The 18,954-nt window shown below is 38.1% G+C and overlaps 1 protein-coding gene and 2 long non-coding RNA genes across 3 annotated transcripts in view; all 3 read left to right on the top strand.

Moving 5' to 3' along the window:
- LOC134659888 (uncharacterized) overlaps positions 1–18,954 on the top strand; it is a 130,352-nt gene that overhangs the window by 30,045 nt on the left and 81,353 nt on the right. The gene's annotated exons all lie outside the window — the stretch shown is intronic.
- The window catches only part of LOC134659896 (uncharacterized), a 63,485-nt gene that overhangs the window by 18,753 nt on the left and 25,778 nt on the right, over positions 1–18,954 (top strand). The window lies entirely within an intron of this gene.
- LOC134659438 (WD repeat-containing protein 48 homolog) lies at positions 8,422–12,347 on the top strand. Its single transcript, XM_063515084.1, has 4 exons — positions 8,422–10,039; positions 10,370–10,534; positions 11,435–11,590; positions 12,204–12,347. The coding sequence occupies exons 1-4, from the start codon at positions 8,525–8,527 to the stop codon at positions 12,297–12,299; spliced, it is 1,932 nt and encodes a 643-aa protein (XP_063371154.1). The 5' UTR covers positions 8,422–8,524; the 3' UTR covers positions 12,300–12,347.

Below are 18,954 nucleotides of genomic sequence, written 5' to 3'. Positions count from 1 at the left end.
AGCAAAGAAAGAGTTTGAAGCCATGTTAAAGGATGGAACTGCACGGCCGTCACAAAGTCCATGGTCATCTCCCCTTCATCTCGCGCCCAAGAAGGAAAACGGTTGGAGACCTTGTGGGGATTACCGGATGCTGAACGCAAAAACCATACCGGACCGGTACCCTATACGCCACATACATGACTTCGCACATAACATTACCGGATGCAAGATATTCTCGAAGTTAGACCTCGTAAAGGCGTATAACCAGATACCGGTCAGCCCCGAAGACATACCGAAAACCGCCATCACCACACCGTTCGGACTATTTGAATTCCCGTATATGACGTTCGGATTACGAAACGCAGGGCAAACTTTCCAGAGATTTGTAGATGAAATGACGCGAGGATTGGACAATTGTTACGCCTACCTCGATGATTTTCTCATCTTCTCAAGAAACAGCGAAGAGCACGAAACACACCTTCGCGAGATCTTTAAGAGACTGTCTGAGTATGGCATGCTGATAAATACATCGAAATGTATCTTCGGCGTGTCAGAGATAAACTTCTTGGGCTATTCTATAACAGCTAGAGGAACCAAACCCCTGACCGACAAGGTCGAAGCCATTTCCAGCTTCCCAGTACCGAAGAACGTTAAGGGGCTAAGAAGATTTTTAGGAATGCTGAACTTTTACAGACGCTTCATTCCCAGGGCGGCTCAAGTGCAAGCGCCACTTAACTCCCTCTTGGTTGGCCCAGTAAAAGGCTCACACCCTGTGGACATCACGGGCAGAGCACTACAAGCTTTTAATGACTGCAAACAGAGTCTTTGCCAGGCTGCGTTACTGGCTCACCCGGACTGCGACGCAAAGCTCGGATTGGCATGTGACGCATCCGATACAGCTGTCGGAGCGGTCTTACAGCAATTTAAGGATAGTTCTTGGCAGCCATTGGCATTCTTTTCAAGGAAACTCAGCCCGGCGCAACAAAAATATTCACCATACGATAGAGAGTTGCTAGCGATTTATGAAGCTGTGAAATACTTTAGACACATGGTCGAAGCACGTAATTTCACCATTTATACCGACCACAAACCCCTAACATTCGCGTTTCACAATCGCAAGGAGAAGTGCCCACCTCGCCAATATCGCCATCTTGACTATATATCGCAATTCACCACGGATATTCGACATATAGCTGGTACAGATAATGTCGTAGCCGATACCTTATCCCGTATCGAGGAGATTTCATCGCCAGTGAACCTTGAGCAGTTGGCCAAAAGCCAGGCCGAAGACCCGGAACTGGCCCAGCTCTTGCAGCGTACCACGTCATTACGACTCACAAAAACCAAGCTTCCTGGAACACACGCCGAACTGTATTGCGATACTAGTATGACAAAGCCGAGACCGTACGTGCCGAAGATCTTTAGACGACAGATTTTTAACAGCCTTCACAGTCTGAGCCACCCAGGGGCTAATGCTTCAGTAAAGTTAGTAGCAGAACGCTTCGTATGGCCTGAAATGAGGAAGGATTGCCGAGAATGGTCACGGTGCTGCCTGCCCTGCCAACGCTCCAAGATATCGCGACACGTCTCCTCACCTATAGGAACATTCCAACTACCACGCGCTAGATTCAGACACGTCCACATAGACCTCGTAGGGCCACTACCACCTTCAGAAGGATTTCGATACTGCCTTACTGCCGTAGATAGGTTCACGAGGTGGCCCGAGGCAGTACCAATAACAGATGCAACTGCAGAGACCGTAGCCAAGGCCCTACTTTCCACATGGATCTCGAGGTTCGGATGTCCTGAAGAAATAGTCACGGACCGTGGCCGCCAATTCGAATCGTCTTTGTTTAAGCATCTTGCCCAAATATCCGGATTTCAACACAAGACAACCACGGCGTATCATCCGGCGTGCAACGGCCTCGTGGAGAGATTGCATAGACAACTCAAGGCAGCAATCACCTGTCACTCAGCAGAAAAATGGACAGAGTCGTTACCGCTGGTCCTTCTGGGTGTCCGAAGTGCATACAAGGAAGATCTACAGGCATCGTCAGCCGAAATAGTATATGGCGAAACTTTACGATTACCAGGCGAGTTCTTTGAGCCACATATGCCAGGAACTACGGATATTTCTGATTACATGGCTCGCCTTCGCCAGTCGACTAAAAGACTTCGACCATTGCCAGCCGCACGCCATGATAATAAGTCAATTTTTGTTTTTAAAGACTTAGCCACGTGCAGCCACGTATTCCTGAGGGAAGACGCATTGCGCGGCGCACTACAACCTGCATATACCGGACCGCACCAAGTACTGGAAAGAGACGCCAAGGTTTTCAAACTAATGATTAAAGGAAAACAGGTTTCTGTATCAATAGATCGGTTGAAACCGGCCTACATTATAGATAGCAACAATCATTCTAATGAAACTAGAGTAAACATGACCAAGGACCCAGTGGTAACTAGAACAAGGTCAGGTCGCGAAATACGTCGGCCATGCTATTATCGCCCGTAGTGACGGTCTCAGGAGGGGAGTGATGTGGGGGCCCACGTCACATGTTATAATGCGTGTAGTTTTATTTTATATATATTGTATGTTTCATATCGTGTAGTAATTGACGGACGACATCCGTACATAGTAGTTACGTATAGTGGAGACAGAGCGCCGGACGTCATCCTTTGTTCTAGTCCCAACCGGCTGCGCGAGCGCTGCCCGCCACTCCCCGCGGGTCAGTCGATCTAACCGCTCGATACTAGACGCACGTCGCTTTGCGCTCCGAAACCCTTTCGCTATTCTATCTTGCTTTGCTTGTTTTGTGTTCCTTTCACCTTCTATGCTTGTGTGCTGACTTTCTTCTGTGCTTGTGCTAATAAACAGTTGTGTTGTGTATCGCTGACTTTGATTTAAAGCGCCACGGACAGTTCCCGCTAAACGTAACAAAGTAAGTGCCACAAGTTTAATGGTTACATATATGTTTATTAAATAAAAATTCATTGTCAAAAAATGGATTCAAGTGGCACTACCAAGTGGTGATATCAACACATCCGCTTCTTATAAAGGCACGCCCCGCAATAGATATATACGCATTAGTTAAATTACTGCTAAGTATATTACAAGTTCCGAGCATATAAATCAAATAGGTAACAAGTTTACACTAGCATGACGCTTATTATGTTACAGTAAAAACGCGGTTTAATTCTAATTAATTTTACTTAATAGCTTAGATGAAAACTAGGTTTTGTCTACTAGAAACACATAATATGAAAGTCTAGATTTAACTCGATAAAACAAGTTTTATCTGAAATTATGTTTGAGCAGTAGTCACTGTTAGTTCTAGTTTTCATAAAGTAGGTATTAAGTGGCATTATAATAAGTAATAAACTATGGGCATAGCTATGATTAATATACTTACATAAAATTGTGTAAACATATTTTCCATAGGTAATAACAATATCTAGAGAAGAAAGCTACGTTTGTATAGGAAAGCGGTCCTTGACTGTCCTCTTAATAAAATAATCTTATTCAATTAATATCAATACCGTGGAATGGGGTTACTCTGATTCGCGGGGTAACATTGATCATCGATTTTTAAGGAAAAGGGAGTGGATTTTTGAACGCGAACTTAAAGCATTTTATGATGTGGTTGGCATGCTTTACAAAAATAGATGATGAAAGCGTGCAGAAACGTATTCCTTATAGTTTAAAAATCGATGATCAATATTACCCCATGAATCAAAGTCACCCCAGTTTACGGTAGATGTCATATTTTTTAGTTATTCATACTGTCGCCTTGAGTAGGGCACGTAATAGGTAATTATTGCTTGTAAAGTATTGAAAATAAGTGCAACAAAATGTTACTGTCCAATAAAATGTTCCATTGAAAATGTTTGCCCATTGTATTGACTTGACGCGAAAAAAACCGCGAACAACAATTTAATACAATTGCTCATTTTAAATTCATTTGTATTCATAAACGGATTTCCGACCTGATAATTAATTCGGATATTTCCGTTATTAATTGTAAAAGCAAACCACCATTATTTCATCATAAGGAAGAAGGTCGAGTGGTGTTAAAAATCTTGTTATTGGTTTGGTTTAATCATTGTTTTATGAGCCATGAATTTTGCGTGCAATGATGAAATTCAAACTTCGTTTTCCTCGTACAATTAATTAGCAATCATATGAACTTTATAAGGTTTCTTGTCTAGGTTAATGTCAAAGTTAAATTACTTTTATATTTCTTTGGTAATACGACTTGTCATGATAAACATTTATCAGCTTTCACTTATTTGCTATTCTGTATTTTTAAATTATTTAACCTATGTAGGATCTGAAAATGAGAGAGCTTGGTACCCAAGTTATTTTACCCCATTGATAGGCTTAGGAATACTTTTTTTATCAAGATATTACCTATTATTAAATATTGTATGGTATAAATAATTAAACAAATAATTAATATTAAAAAATATATATATTTGGTCAACTGATTATTTTTCTCGCGAATTGAAATCATGTTAGGCATGGGGTATGATGTATGTCGACAAATAAAATTTATCTGGAATACGAGTACCTACACAATCATGTCTGAAATTTAATATGTCTGCTGCTTACAAAATAAGAGGTAAACTTGGCTAAGCTAGAGTCCGTCTCTTTTCAAAAATACTAAGATAAGATAACTATTTAATGATATTCATTAATATAGATAAATAGAGGTAATACTATTACTAATCAACTACATACTTAAATATTTATACTCAGCATAAATCTCAGTCGACAAATAGACAATATTCCTTGGCATTTGATATACAAATACATTATGAGTTTGTTATAAAAAATTGATTTAGGTATGGTCCGCCAAACAAACACAAATTAACCTTATATAAAGCACAAAACGGCTTTCTTAGAAATAGAGATTCTTGAAGACCCGTGTTATGCTTGGGAGACCTGTTCTAGGACACCTAACACAATTGGGTAGATTTAGAATAACAAGAGTAGAATAACATTAAAGTAATTACAATGCATTGAACTTACAAAGCCTACAATATTTGTGTTCAATAAGTTTATTATGTAGGTGGAATATCTCACGAGACGGGACCCTAAAACGATATTTTTATGAATAAAACAAATCCACTTACCAAATTTCCAATTCCAGCCTGGGGCACTGGAGGCCTTGGTCACTTTTTCTTAGTATATGACATTTATTCAAAGTTAATAAAACAAATCGCGATAATGGCAATATTTTTATTCAAAACTCGATAGCACTCGCGATGTCTCACCCAACGGGGTTCAACGGTCTTCTTATATTTTACAAGGTTACTAAAAAAACGAAATTCGAGAGGCAAACTCGATAGGTATGTTTCATGGCAGCTTTTGATTCATAATAATATCATATGGCCACATAGAGGTAAAGGTATTCGATGTCAACGGCCAATTGTCTATTGTCTTAAGGCCTCTACTCAACAACTCGAACGCGATTTATGATAACGAGCGATATAATAAACCAACTAACAAGTCTTATAATATAAAAGTCATACTACTTAAATGCCCAAAAGCTACTCAAATGGCCCAGTTGAGAAAGTGGCTACTTATGTATCGGGTTTCTTCTGTACAATTGTACATTCGTGTGCAATGTCTTAGCTTAGTGCTTTAAGACTACGAGTAGGTGTAGGTGCCCTAATTTCTAGCTTCTTGTAAGAGTTTGGAAAGCCGGTAGGATCGCGTTAATCCTTGCTAAGCTACCCCGGGGAATTACGAATTTACTTGTAGCAACAAAACAATTGCTTAAATGTTTTGTTTTCGAACAAAATTAAATATTGAATACCAGTTTTAGATATTATATACTTGGAGGAATTATTTATATGTATATGCTAGACCCCATTCAAATAAAAAAATATGTAGGTAGGTATAGGTACCTATTTAAGCAAACAAGCAAACCAATAAGCTGTACAGTACAGTTCTTGGTCACCATCGTGGTACAAAAACATAAATATTAATAATCCGTTCTTAGTAAAAAGTGGCTGATAACTATCACACCCAGTCAGACTAGACTAGACCACCCGTAAAACGACGTTACGATTTGACGTTAATTAATCCAAAAGAAATCATTAGAGATTAAAAAAGCAATACCACCTATTTACAGAAATTATTTTTTTTAGCTGGGAACAACAAAAAATAATGTGTAAGTTTAAGTTACCTATTTAATTATAGGATAGAAAATATCTCCTCCTTAAAACCTATTCGTACTATCAATTCGAGAAAAAACCAAAGGCACTTCTTTTACGTCTCTGTTCTGTATAATTTCCGTATAATTCACATCGCATTTCACCTGCGCGACGGAATAAGTCCACGCTCGATTAGTCCCGCGAAATTGGGGCTCCAGAAAGAATCTCAAGTGAAAAAGAAACCATAGGCATGTTATTTTTTGCCAAATGTCGTTGACCCCTCTGAACGTATTTTGCATAAAAAAGATGGAAGGTTTTTAGGTATAATCTCGCTGAGATTTGTCTCATTTGAATGAAATATGCTTACCTTTTATGTAGAGTGAATTTTTATACTAAATAGGGTACTTATGTAGCCTCCTTCGCGTTATCGCTGAATTAAAACATCTTTGACCGAACATTATTCAGTGCGAATAGTACCTACGATTTGCTTATGGGAAAAGAGACCTTTTCACAAGAGGGACCGTGGATGTAATAGGTAGGTAGGTACCTTATATGGTTTAATAGAGTTAGGTACAGTTATTTGGAAGTTAGATGAATCTATTGGAAACTGAGTACCTAGGTGAGTACCCCAGGGTGCTATTGGCAGAGGCGAATTTGTGCTTTGCCTAATATGCGTTAAAATGATTAGGTAGTGGACCACCCACGTGGACAGGACAGGCATAACTAGTACCTACCTAGAATGCAAATATTGCACCCTACAAATATCTACTTACTAATACTTACGGTCGAAAGTATTAATTTATGACCAATTTCGTACCTTGTCACAGTGACAATCAATATAAAAGTCGCTAGAGACCTCATAAGTACTATTGTCACTGTGATAATTAGGTACATATCGGTAACTCGTGGCATTTAGGTAGCACTTAAAAGATTAGTGATGAGCATACATCGGTAACTCGTGGCACTTAGGTAGCACTTGACAGTTTCTAACAGACTAGTGATGTGACAATGTTCTTCGAGTCGAGAAAAAGAAACCACTAAAAAAAGGAATTAATTAAACTAATCTTTTAAGTGCTACCTAAATGCCACGTACAAAATGGGTCATACCTCATAAATTAAAACTTTCCACTGTAGGTAGGTAGGTAATCGACTAATCGTAAACGCTTTTAAATCAAACTCACCACAACAACATAAAATCATATTACGGCATGCAGTTATAGTAGCTGGAATTACGAACTAAGTTAACTTCCTCTCTTAGACACTAGGAGTATCTACTCATTAGTTGTGTCAGTTGTGTCAGTTGCATGGTGTTCTTGTTTTATAGTTACTTCTAAAGCGCAACAAAGAACTTTGGAGCTTCGCATTGTGCCAGAGTTCTTAACAGCTTTACCTGTCTGACAGAGCAGCGAGAAGTTTAGAACTACTTAGTTGTTAAGTACGGCTTTTAAATCCACCGTAAATGATATTATTACCAGGGCGTAATATAACGAATAGTAGCAGGACATATTTCGTATTATAAAACTGTGGGAATACCTTTCTAAATATGTTCAACGAATAGTAAAGTTGTAGTAAGAGGCCAAGAAGAGAATACCATAATATATCATGTCATGTAGGTATATATAATGTTTTTTATTTATATCTGTTCATTTTTACAATTAATCATGAGCGCTTATATTGCTGATAATAACACAATAACAACAATCTGTTTTTTATTACCCACTGAACTAAATATTCCTGTAAAATATGCCTTTGTATTTTAATACTTCTCAATCATTATAATATTTATAATTACAAAGTGTAACTTTTGTATCCTTTACCCTTTAGAGTTAGACCAAGAAAAGGCTGCAGCGATTTTTATAGCCCACGCAGTGCAAGCTATTTTAAACGTCATAATATCATAGAAGTTTGACATTTGAAATTATTTCAACTAACACATGCATTGCGTGGGCTGTCAAAATCGCTGCAGACTTTTCTTGGACTAACTCTATCTACGTAAGGGTCTACCCGACCACATGTCTTACGGTGCTTAGAGCATTTAGTAAATGCTCTACGCTACAGTGCGGCGCCTTGGTGCAGTGCGGTAGTGTGTTACAGCTTTTGCTGACAAAATTGTTTTTTTTTTTGGGACACTGAACGCAACATTTATGAACGCCACCTATATTATTCTCAATTACAAATATAATGTTTTTGATTTTTGATTGGACTCTTCAAAATCAACCAATTGCGTTAGGACGCTATGAATAATTACGTTTGATGTTTGTAATTGAGAACAAACAACGACTTGTCAAACACTGCCGATTATTGTAAAACTGGTTTCCAAGTAGAAATTTCGCTTATAATTTCGGCCATCAATAAACTAAGTACATTATAAAAATGTCGGAAAATGGCCTCGACGATGCGTAAGAAAACTCAAGTATCTTTCGTAATCCGCGACGAAGAAGAACGTCGTCATAAAAATGGCGTTAGTTCGTTGCAATTGGACCCTGTACAAGGCAGGCTATACTCCGCAGGCCGAGATGGAATTATTAGAGTTTGGAACACGGCTACGGGAGTGCAGGATAGATATATACAAAGCATGGAACACCACACAGACTGGGTGAACGACATAGTTCTGTGCTGCGGCGGCAAAAACCTTATAAGTGCGTCTTCTGACACCACTGTCAAAGTATGGAACGCGCCGAAAGGATTTTGTATGTCTACTTTACGTACTCACAAAGATTACGTACGTACGCTAGCTTACGCTAAGGAGAAAGAACAAGTAGCCAGCGCCGGCTTGGACCGTGCTATATTCCTTTGGGATGTAAATACATTGACAGCTTTAACTGCAAGCAACAACACAGTAACAACCTCTAGTCTCGTCGGTAATAAGGAATCTATATACAGTCTAGCTATGAATCCACCTGGCACAGTTTTAGTAAGTGGATCAACTGAGAAAGTGCTCCGAGTTTGGGATCCAAGAAACTGTGCAAGGCTTATGAAGCTAAAGGGACATTCAGACAATGTTAAAGCACTGGTTGTGAGCAGAGATGGTCAGCAGTGTGTATCGGGGAGCTCTGACGGTACTATAAAATTATGGTCACTAGGACAACAGAGGTGTGTGTCAACAATCAGAGTTCATACGGAAGCAGTATGGGCACTTCTGGCTACAGAAAACTTCACACATATTATCTCAGGAGGTCGAGATAAACTAGTCATTATAACAGAACTGCGAAATCCTGATAATTCAATAATAGTCTGTGAAGAAACTGCACCCATTCTAAAATTGTGCTTCACTGCTGACCAGCAAGGTGTTTGGGTGTCTACGTCAGAATCCGACATTCGATGTTGGAAGCTGCCACCATTATCTAATATAAACTCAGACATGTATAATCAGAACAATTATAACCCTAACAATGTATATCAGACTCAGCCTACCACTAGTATACCTGGTGGGCCAGCGATAAGACACTATAAAGTATTAAATGACAAACGCCACATATTAACAAAAGACACGGCTAACAATGTGGCTCTGTATGACGTTTTAAAAGCGTGTAAGCTAGAAGATTTGGGTGAAGTAGATTTTGAAGAAGAAGTGAAGAAACGTTTCAAAATGGTTTATGTCCCAAACTGGTTTAATGTTGATTTGAAGACTGGTATGTTAACTATTCATTTAGGACAGGATGAGACGGATTGCCTCAGTGCTTGGGTGAGTGCAAAGGAGGCTGGACTGACAACAGAGTTGGACCAGAAAGTAAATTTTGGTGCGTTGCTGTTGCAAGCTTTGTTGGAGCACTGGAATCATCAGAGCAGGGTGTCTGATGCTGGACAGAAAGTGGTTGGGAACAATTTTTTCAGTGTGCCGCTGCACACACCATTAATATTTAGTGAAGTTGGTGGCAGGACACTTTATAGGCTGCAGGTAAGGATTTGTTTATTTATTATTTTTCTTATAAAAATAATATGTAATTCAATAGTGAATTAACACATTCATTGCCACCCAGCCATCATGCGCCAAGCCACAAAAATTTCGTCATATAAAGCTGTAGTACCATGATCCCGATTGTCTGGCCTGGGAACGAAATCATAAAATACCCGATAGACGGGTTTTTGTCACTGAATGTGTTAAGAGTTTACATGTAACTTTACTAGCCTAATAGTTGAGTTATGTATGTAATTGCATGTTTATTCATGGTAGACAATTTACACAAGACATTATTCTTCAACATTGAACAAGGTGATGGTTTCTCAGGTTGGTGATGCAGGTGGTGAGACGGAAGGCAACCTACTAAACGAGACTGTGCCAGTGTGGGTGGTGGATGTAGCCATAGAGATGGCTGCTCCAAAGCTAAACAAGCTGCCGTTCTACCTGCTGCCTCATGCTAGCTGTCAGACCAAGCAGGACCGGCAGAAAAAGGTATGTTGTTGTAGTCTGTCCTAGGCCACCCCGGAGGTGCATAGGACCTCCACAAGATCCTTCCACGCCTTCCTGTCTTGAGCAACCGTCTTGACCTTGAAGAAAAATTTTGTTTAAAAGAAAATATTATTTGAAAAATAAAATGTGACATTTTAAATCCTTATGAAATCAAAATAGATGGTGTTACTGCAATATTTGTTGAATATGAGAAAACTTAACATTTTGACTTGCATTCAACAATTCATTGAACATTGCCCTGCCCTGTTTGATGCTCCTGGTACCACAAGCCACAACTAACTGCAACAAGTGGAAGTCTCTTTCTAACAAAAGCTGTCAAAGAGTGACATCTGCTTGTATTACAAATTACAAGCTTTTGAGAAACGGGCCCCTGATAGTGATTAGTGGTATGACATATAAGGTAGTAAGGCGACATAATGCCGCAGCATTATACATATAAACAAGATACATCAGATCAGATGACAATGTTCCTTATCAGTACTATCAATGATATTGATAACGTCTATTACTTTTACATACTTACATTGAATGGTGTGAGTGTGACTATCATATCATCTACTTACATATTTTCTTACCTTTTGTTCTATTTATGCAGTTTTATTCTGAATTTGAAACTAGAGCTTATTAATCTCTCAATTCAGTGTACAGTCAGCAGCAATATTTGCTAAGCGGGCGAGGTGTTCAAAATGAACTTGACGTGACTTTATTGTTAAGAGAATAAGAGCGCGTCAAGGAATTTTGAACACCTCGCCCGCTTAGCAACTTCTGCTGCTGACTGTACCGCTTGACAAAGGCTTCATATAGCTATTTCCATTGAGGTCTGCCATGGGCTAACCTCGAATTTTTATTTCCATACCTAAAGGCTAAGTTTATTTTTTCCAGGACCGATTGGTAGCTAACGATTTCATCCAATGCCGGAAAGTAGCGGAGCACGTGGTGGAAAAGATCGTCGGCGGCGGCGACGGCGGCTCGCCGCGTGCGGCGCCCGAGCCCGCGCCGGAGCCCCAAGATCGAGTAGAGTTGCTTTGCGCAGATCAGGTATTTACCATTTTAAATATCTATTCTATCTTTTCTCCTCCCATGTAATGAATTAATTCAGAGCCACATGATGACAGCATGTGTGTAGAAAATCGTTGCTCAGCTGATCTACTTACATAGATCCTACATAGGCCTAGCCAGTCAAGTGACATTTATACAAGACGCGAGATTGAAACTGGAGTAATAGTAATGTATGGATTTCGCTTAACGCACGTAAAAGTCTCTCATCCCGAGTAGCGTTTATCGATAATCGACTGCCATCTTGCCCCCCCCCCCCCATCCCCCATCATGAAATTTTTTTTTTAAATTGGCAGCTGAATTTAAAATCAATAGTGAGGTTGATATATTTTTGGTTTTAAATAGAATGATAAAGTAGAATAAAAAGAAATGCACTCTTCAACCAGTTCCAATAAAAAAAATGTAAATTTCTATGATATAATTATAATAGTTCAGTTTGACCACTGTGACAGTGGACCTAAGGGTGTTACGACAATCTAAGTGCTATGGACACTATGGTAAGAGTTGAGAGGATGGATAACTGTCAATGTTTTGTATGTAACAATAAATAAATATTCATGAATACTATTTTAAATTTATTCATGTTTCATTACAGGTACTGGATCCGAATATGGACTTGCGTACAGTGAGACACTTCATATGGAAATCTAACGTGGAATTCACCCTGCACTACCGAGTTTTGAAGCAATGATTCAGCTACTCCGGTGACCAGTGATATAATTATATGTCAAGCATCCGCATGAGCCGCAGTCTTACAAATATTTGACTGTCATTGTTTTTTGACTTATCTTAAGGCCCCAGTAAACAGTAGTCAAGGAGGATCCATGATAAGCCATCGTCATTGTGTACAGGGGGCAATGGTATACAATGGCGGACGAATGGCCATCAGTAATAGGGATGATGACACATGTTGAATTTTATAACAAAATCTAGTAAAATAGATAGCAAACGAGCAATTTATCACAATAATGTGGATATTAAAATAAAATATTGAAAAATTACAAAAATACAGGACCTGAAAGTTTCAAAATTTAAGTTTTTTTAAACTTCCAAAAACGATAAAAGTAAGGGTACCATTCGATTCCTTACATTTCATGCAATAAAATATTGTATAGCAACTATATACATAAACGCAATATTTCACCGACAAAAACGCAATTTTCTTGTTTTGTCCATACTATAAGATGGGCGATGACGTCACGGCCCTTGGCCGTTTTGTATAGGGCGTTTCGCGAGTGAAGTGCGACTGTCGGCCTTTGACTACAATTTCTGACTTTTGTGTTACTTTAATGCAATGGGTCCCATATAGACATTTGATCCTAAAAACAAACCCGATCGATTGATACCATAAAAAAAAATTAGTCATGTAGCCTATTGTCTATCGTGGTGCGCAATCGGGAAGTTGTCGGTTTTCTTGACACTTCAAAGGAATCGTGGCGTAGCCTGGCCTGTCGTGTTCACACACGCTCATGGAGTGGCTTGGCATGGCCCATCGTTAGCCACTGCACTGGGGCCTTTAAAGACGCTCGAGACATGGCGACCACTTATACACGCGGTGTTTGTTCAACTTTTAGCCATATTTTGCGAGACGAATGTAAGATAATACTTTTTTTTTTAAATATTATAAATGGGCTTACTCATGGCCACAGACTAGCCGAGGCGAAGACGTGGCCTACGATGCAGCGAACCTGCCCAGAAGGTGCCTGTTCACCCTTGATTTGATACTGAGCAAGTTTTACTATAGCCTTCTAAGGCTCACGGTCCTTAAATTCGAATCATTTTCAATAGGAAGAGAGTTGCATTCGTTGTATTTTCAAACAAAACAAAATGTACTTTGTTTCTTACACAGTAGATTCAAATTTCACTGACAAATTTTGTTTTTCTTTTCCTTGTATGGCTCGGTCTCGTTAGGAGGATAGGACGAAAAGCGAAATCGTTTTTCATACATTTCGGCTGTCGATGAACATAATCCTATAGTAAAAGTTACTCAGTATGACCTTGCATTTGGCTAAGGGTTCAAAAACACTGGCATGGCTGACGAAGTTACATTTTTTAATATTCGTAATGCTTAGAAAACTAAAGTTGATTGTGCCAGCAATGTTAATCGTATTGTGGCAAATTTCGTGATATTACGACCGTTTGTCATATCACGAAGGGCTTACAGAGAAAGCCTTGTGCTGAGGGGCTACCGCGAAAACCGAAATTCGCAAATTGCGGGGATCTTTCTCTTTTACTCCAATGCAGGCGTAATTATAGTGAAAGAGAAAAATGCCCGCCATTTGCGAACTTCGATTTTCGCGGTTATAGCCCTGTTCCTACTCATTGCTAGAGCGCTAGCGACTTTACTGATCGTGACACTTTTTATTAATGTTGACGATTTCTATTCAACAAAATTATAAGTTTTAATTTCCATATTTGTATTTATATCTACGTGTGATTGGTCTCATTGGGTTTATTTTTGACATACAGTAGACTGACTACCTATTCCAATGGTAATTAAAAAAAAATCCGGACAGGTGCGAGTCGGACTCGTCCATCGAGGGTTCCGTACAAATTCACCTTTTTTTAAGTTTTATTTTTTACAAACGTTTCCATATCTTTCCCTGTACCTATATAGAGAGGCAAAGAGCAAACTTGTAGCTATATAAAACGTGATTCAGAACAGAATTCGGTCATCCTATTACTTTCAATTTCAGTACCTAAGTAATTTGTTCAGTACAATAAAACGGGGTGGCTTTGAAATGCAGGGGAGACTTTGAAATTTTAGTTTTTAAGCCACACATAATATTTTGTGGGATTTTTGATAGTACTTAGATATACACGAATTCACAGTAATCCTAACCAGTTACAAAAATAATTCAGGTAAATAATGAATAATGCTAATGTTGTCGTCGTTTTATAACTGTCAAAGTAACCCCAAATGTACCTTAAGTCACCCCATTTTACGGCATTTACGAAGTAAATGGATTTATTACAGGGCAATAACACTATTTATGACATTGTAAATAACATAATACCTAATATCATTCTCAAACCCGGCAATAATAAAAAAAGGCCTAAGAGCCAACCGTGAGAGCCAAGTGGCAGCTTTATTTATTTTAAGCAATTAAGGTCTCAATTAACTTGTTTTTATAATTGTGGTATGACATGTGAAATAATGTTTCTGTTGTTCTCAACCACCATGTAATATGCTATTGAAAACGGCAGATTTATCTGTAAAGGGGCCCACTGATTAACAGTCCGCCGGACGGTATCGGTCTGTCAGTTAGAACAAAAATTTGACAGCTCCGAACAACTGACAGGCCGATATCGTCCGGCGAACTGTTAATCAGTGGGCCCCTTAAGTTTGTTACACTCAAGTATTTTAATGCGGCCTTGTTGTAAGCCGACTACTGGGGTGGTGGTTAAAATCGTGAAAAAATCGGAAAGCGGATTAATTTTTCTTATGATACTTATCACTCTTAATATCATTATAAATAGTCCCAATTTTTAATAAATCTTTAATTCTTTGTAATGTACGCAATTATGTACGCTGCATCGCACACCATGCATTTAAGGGTTAAAATCTGAATTAATGACGGTATCGTTTCCGGCTTTGATCACAGCCTGTATTTAAAATTATATATTTATAAAAATCGTTTTATGTAAGTATTTAATACATATTTATGTACCTATGAATGTCGTGCATCTGGTATCTGAATTATCGTTTTTATTCCTATCACCATACGGTTTAATTTCTAAAGTAGCCTTGTTTGTAATAAAAACAATATCATTTAGAAGCCTTGTGAGCGTTTATTAATATAAATAAGCTGGTTCTTGGCCTTGGCTAAAACACTGTGTCTACGAAAGACTTAATGTAAATCTGTTCTATGTAATTGAATGTCTGACTCGCTTTGTTCAATGTATAGCATGAATAGATTATGAATAAATATTGTTGAAGTAAATTTATTGGCATTTATATTACCTATTGGTTTAATTTCTTCAGTATACAGTACAGTTAGAATTTCTTAAGTTCTAATATCGCACCTATTACCACACTTGTTTCATAACATATAGACTATAGAGTCTATGCGGAAAGAGAAGAGTCGTAGAATGTATTGGGTCCATATCAAATCAAAAGACTGTCTCCTTTCAAACATAGTGAGAGTCAGGATGGCGGGTGTATGTAAACAAAAATAAACAAAAAGCATACCATATTTTAGTACCTAATTTGTACTATTTGGTACCTCATATAAAAAAATTAGTACCTCACGGTATTTAAAGTTATCAGCAAAAAACGTTACACCCGCCAACCTGACAGTCAGAATGGCGGGTGTATTTTATTACGCTATGATCCCGCGATTATTGATAAATTCTATAAAAGCCAAATTTTAGTACCTTTTTAGTACTTTCATATTCAATTATAAATTGAGCCATTTTATTTGTGGTTTCCGAGTTATACTCATTTTACATATTGCATTGCTATTAAAAAAATTCAGGCGCTTTAATTTTTCACCGTATTGATATCGTTTTTAAGAAAAAACGCTACGCTACAACTATTTTTATTACGCCAGGATTTAGTACCTTTCATGATTAATCTGTTACCCTTTCACGGGTAATCTGTTAGGTTCAATTAACTATGAAAATTACGTCTTACAAATGGCCAGGCGCCATGTCAAAGGATTCTTCCTAAGAAGAAATTCCGCTCTTCGTTGTGCATGTAATTGTGTACATAATACCTACTCTTAAGTAGGTACATGGTGATTAATCAAATAAGAAGAGTGGAGATCGAGGGGGGAGGCCTTTGCCCAGCAGTGGGACACTGTAATTGTATAGGCTTATAATAATAAAAATAATAGGCCCATCTAGTGCGCGGCAAGTCCCCACCTGCCTCGATAACTTGTGAACACATTGTTATGGCAGGTGTCCGTACGTCTTTGTAATAACCCAGTCTCATAGTCCACCCAAACTTCAATCCATAGATCGGTATACTGTTCTCTTTTTCTACAATAGTCCCAATGCCTCTGTCTATTGTTGCACCTGTGAACGGGTTCCAGCAGGCGTTCTATATGACATAAAAGCTCTCCAAGGGGCCTCTACGTGTTGGATCTGTGTCCCCACGCAAGCCTATCAAAAAACCGGGATTATAGGCCCGTGATATCCAAGGAGATACAAAAATAATAATATTTATAATAATACACTAACTATCCGTCCTGAGCAATTTCTATTTCGTTAATGTCTGCCCTATTATTGGGCACATTAATGTGCAATTGTTTTACAAGGGGCAAAGTTGTTGTTTAATATCCTCGTGCTAATATTGATACACGAGTAAGTGAAAGTTTCAAAAATAGAACCATGAGCGTAGCGCGTGGTTCTAAAGTACAGGAATCTTGAAAGTTGCGAGGGTTTCAACTACAACGCATGAGGCTTAAAAAAACTTTGCTACCAAATGAAACACAATTTCTTTCCACACCAACGCGAGGAAAATACTTAAACAATTTGAAATCAAATTAAATAAACGAATGCTGTAATTATTAGTGGCTTTTGTTCACTAAGTATTATACATTAATTAAATTTACAGAAATAGGCATGCACGTCATGCTCGGCGTTTTGGCACTTTTATATGCAATTATGATTATGGTAAGTCAGGATTATGATAATCATATTGATCATATGACCAGTCGATAGAGTCTGTGCAGAAGAGTCGTGGAATGTAAGGCATATTTATACGAGTATAAATATTTTTTTCATTTTTATTTTCAAGGCAGCCCATACATTTCACGACTCTTCTCTTTCCGCACAGACTCTATTAATCTTTACAAGAAATTATAATTTTCACACTCGACTTAAAATAATAATTATTGTTGAACTTTTTTAAGGATGCACATGTTTAGCGGTATTTTTTTAACACCATTTCATGATAAAAACAAAGGTGTGTTACTAGTAGATTGTTAACCAAGGGATGAAAGGCACTCATTTCTGCCGAGGTAGTTTGGTGCTCGAACGCAGTGAGAGCGCCAATAGTCCGAGGCTGATATGATGCCTTTCACTCGAGTTAAACACTCTACTTTTCATTTCGAATACGAGGAAAGTAAAATACGTGTTTTATTAATACGTAGTGCAGAAACGTATCATCAACACCTTTTAGAACAACATTCTATCAGAGCATAAGAAATATATTTCCATCCATTTTGATCCTGATTTCGGTTTTAAGTTTCGTTATTTAGATTTACTTATTTCCATCCGCTCTAAAGGAAAATTAAAGACACAAAAGGCACTAATAGGGTTCAGTAATGAAATTTATAATGGTACATTACGAAAATCTTGCACAAACACGGCTTGCACGTTTTTATTTAGATAAAATAACGACATTTGAAAAAGTAGTCGATATAAAACAGTCAAACACCGATAGGTTATTAATCTAATATCTATACTTAATATACCTCCCTGGCAACGGAAATGCACTTATTTTTTGGCCCACCTGTATACCTAGCTAGTGTGAATCATTAAGTTGACGAAGAAGAAAGTTTGTCAAGGAAATGCTTGCGCAGCATAGGTACGCTTGAATGTGAATTTGGTCTGCGCTTACCTGATAGAGAGTGGGAGAACGTTCCAAAGTCTGATAGCCTATGCCTGTACATGTACCTACATACTATGCCTTAAACAGTTTTTTGAAAAAAAAAAACACTATAGCCTAGTTCGGACTATATTAGTCGAGTGGCGAGTATTTTAGTTGACTAAAATCGGTCAGCTAAACTAAAATCGTTCGCACTACAGATGAGGCCACAATGAAGAGCGGAATTTCTTAGGAAGAATCCTTTGACATGGCGCCTGGCCATTTGTAAGACGTAATTTTCATAGTTAATTGAACCTAACAGATTAACCGTGAAAGGGTAACAGATTAATCATGAAAGGTACTAAATCCTGGCGTAATAAAAATAGTTGTAGCGTAGCGTTTTTTCTTAAAAACGATATCGATACGGTGAAAAATTAAAGCGCCTGAATTTTTTTAATAGCAATGCAAAGTGTAAAATGAGTATAACTCGGAAACCACAAATAAAATGGCTCAATTTATAATTGAATATGAAAGTACTAAAAAGGTACTAAAATTTGGCTTTTATAGAATTTATCAATAATCGCGGGATCATAGCGTAATAAAATACACCCGCCATTCTGACTGTCAGGTTGGCGGGTGTAACGTTTTTTGCTGATAACTTTAAATACCGTGAGGTACTAATTTTTTTATATGAGGTACCAAATAGTACAAATTAGGTACTAAAATATGGTATGCTTTTTGTTTAATTTTATTTACATACACCCGCCATTCTGACTCTCACCAAACATAGACAGAGAATCATACCATCTTT

This window comes from Cydia amplana, chromosome 2 (genome assembly GCF_948474715.1).
Source record: "Cydia amplana chromosome 2, ilCydAmpl1.1, whole genome shotgun sequence".
Taxonomy (NCBI): Eukaryota; Metazoa; Arthropoda; class Insecta; order Lepidoptera; family Tortricidae; genus Cydia; species Cydia amplana.
This window is presented reverse-complemented; position numbering and strand designations above follow the sequence as displayed.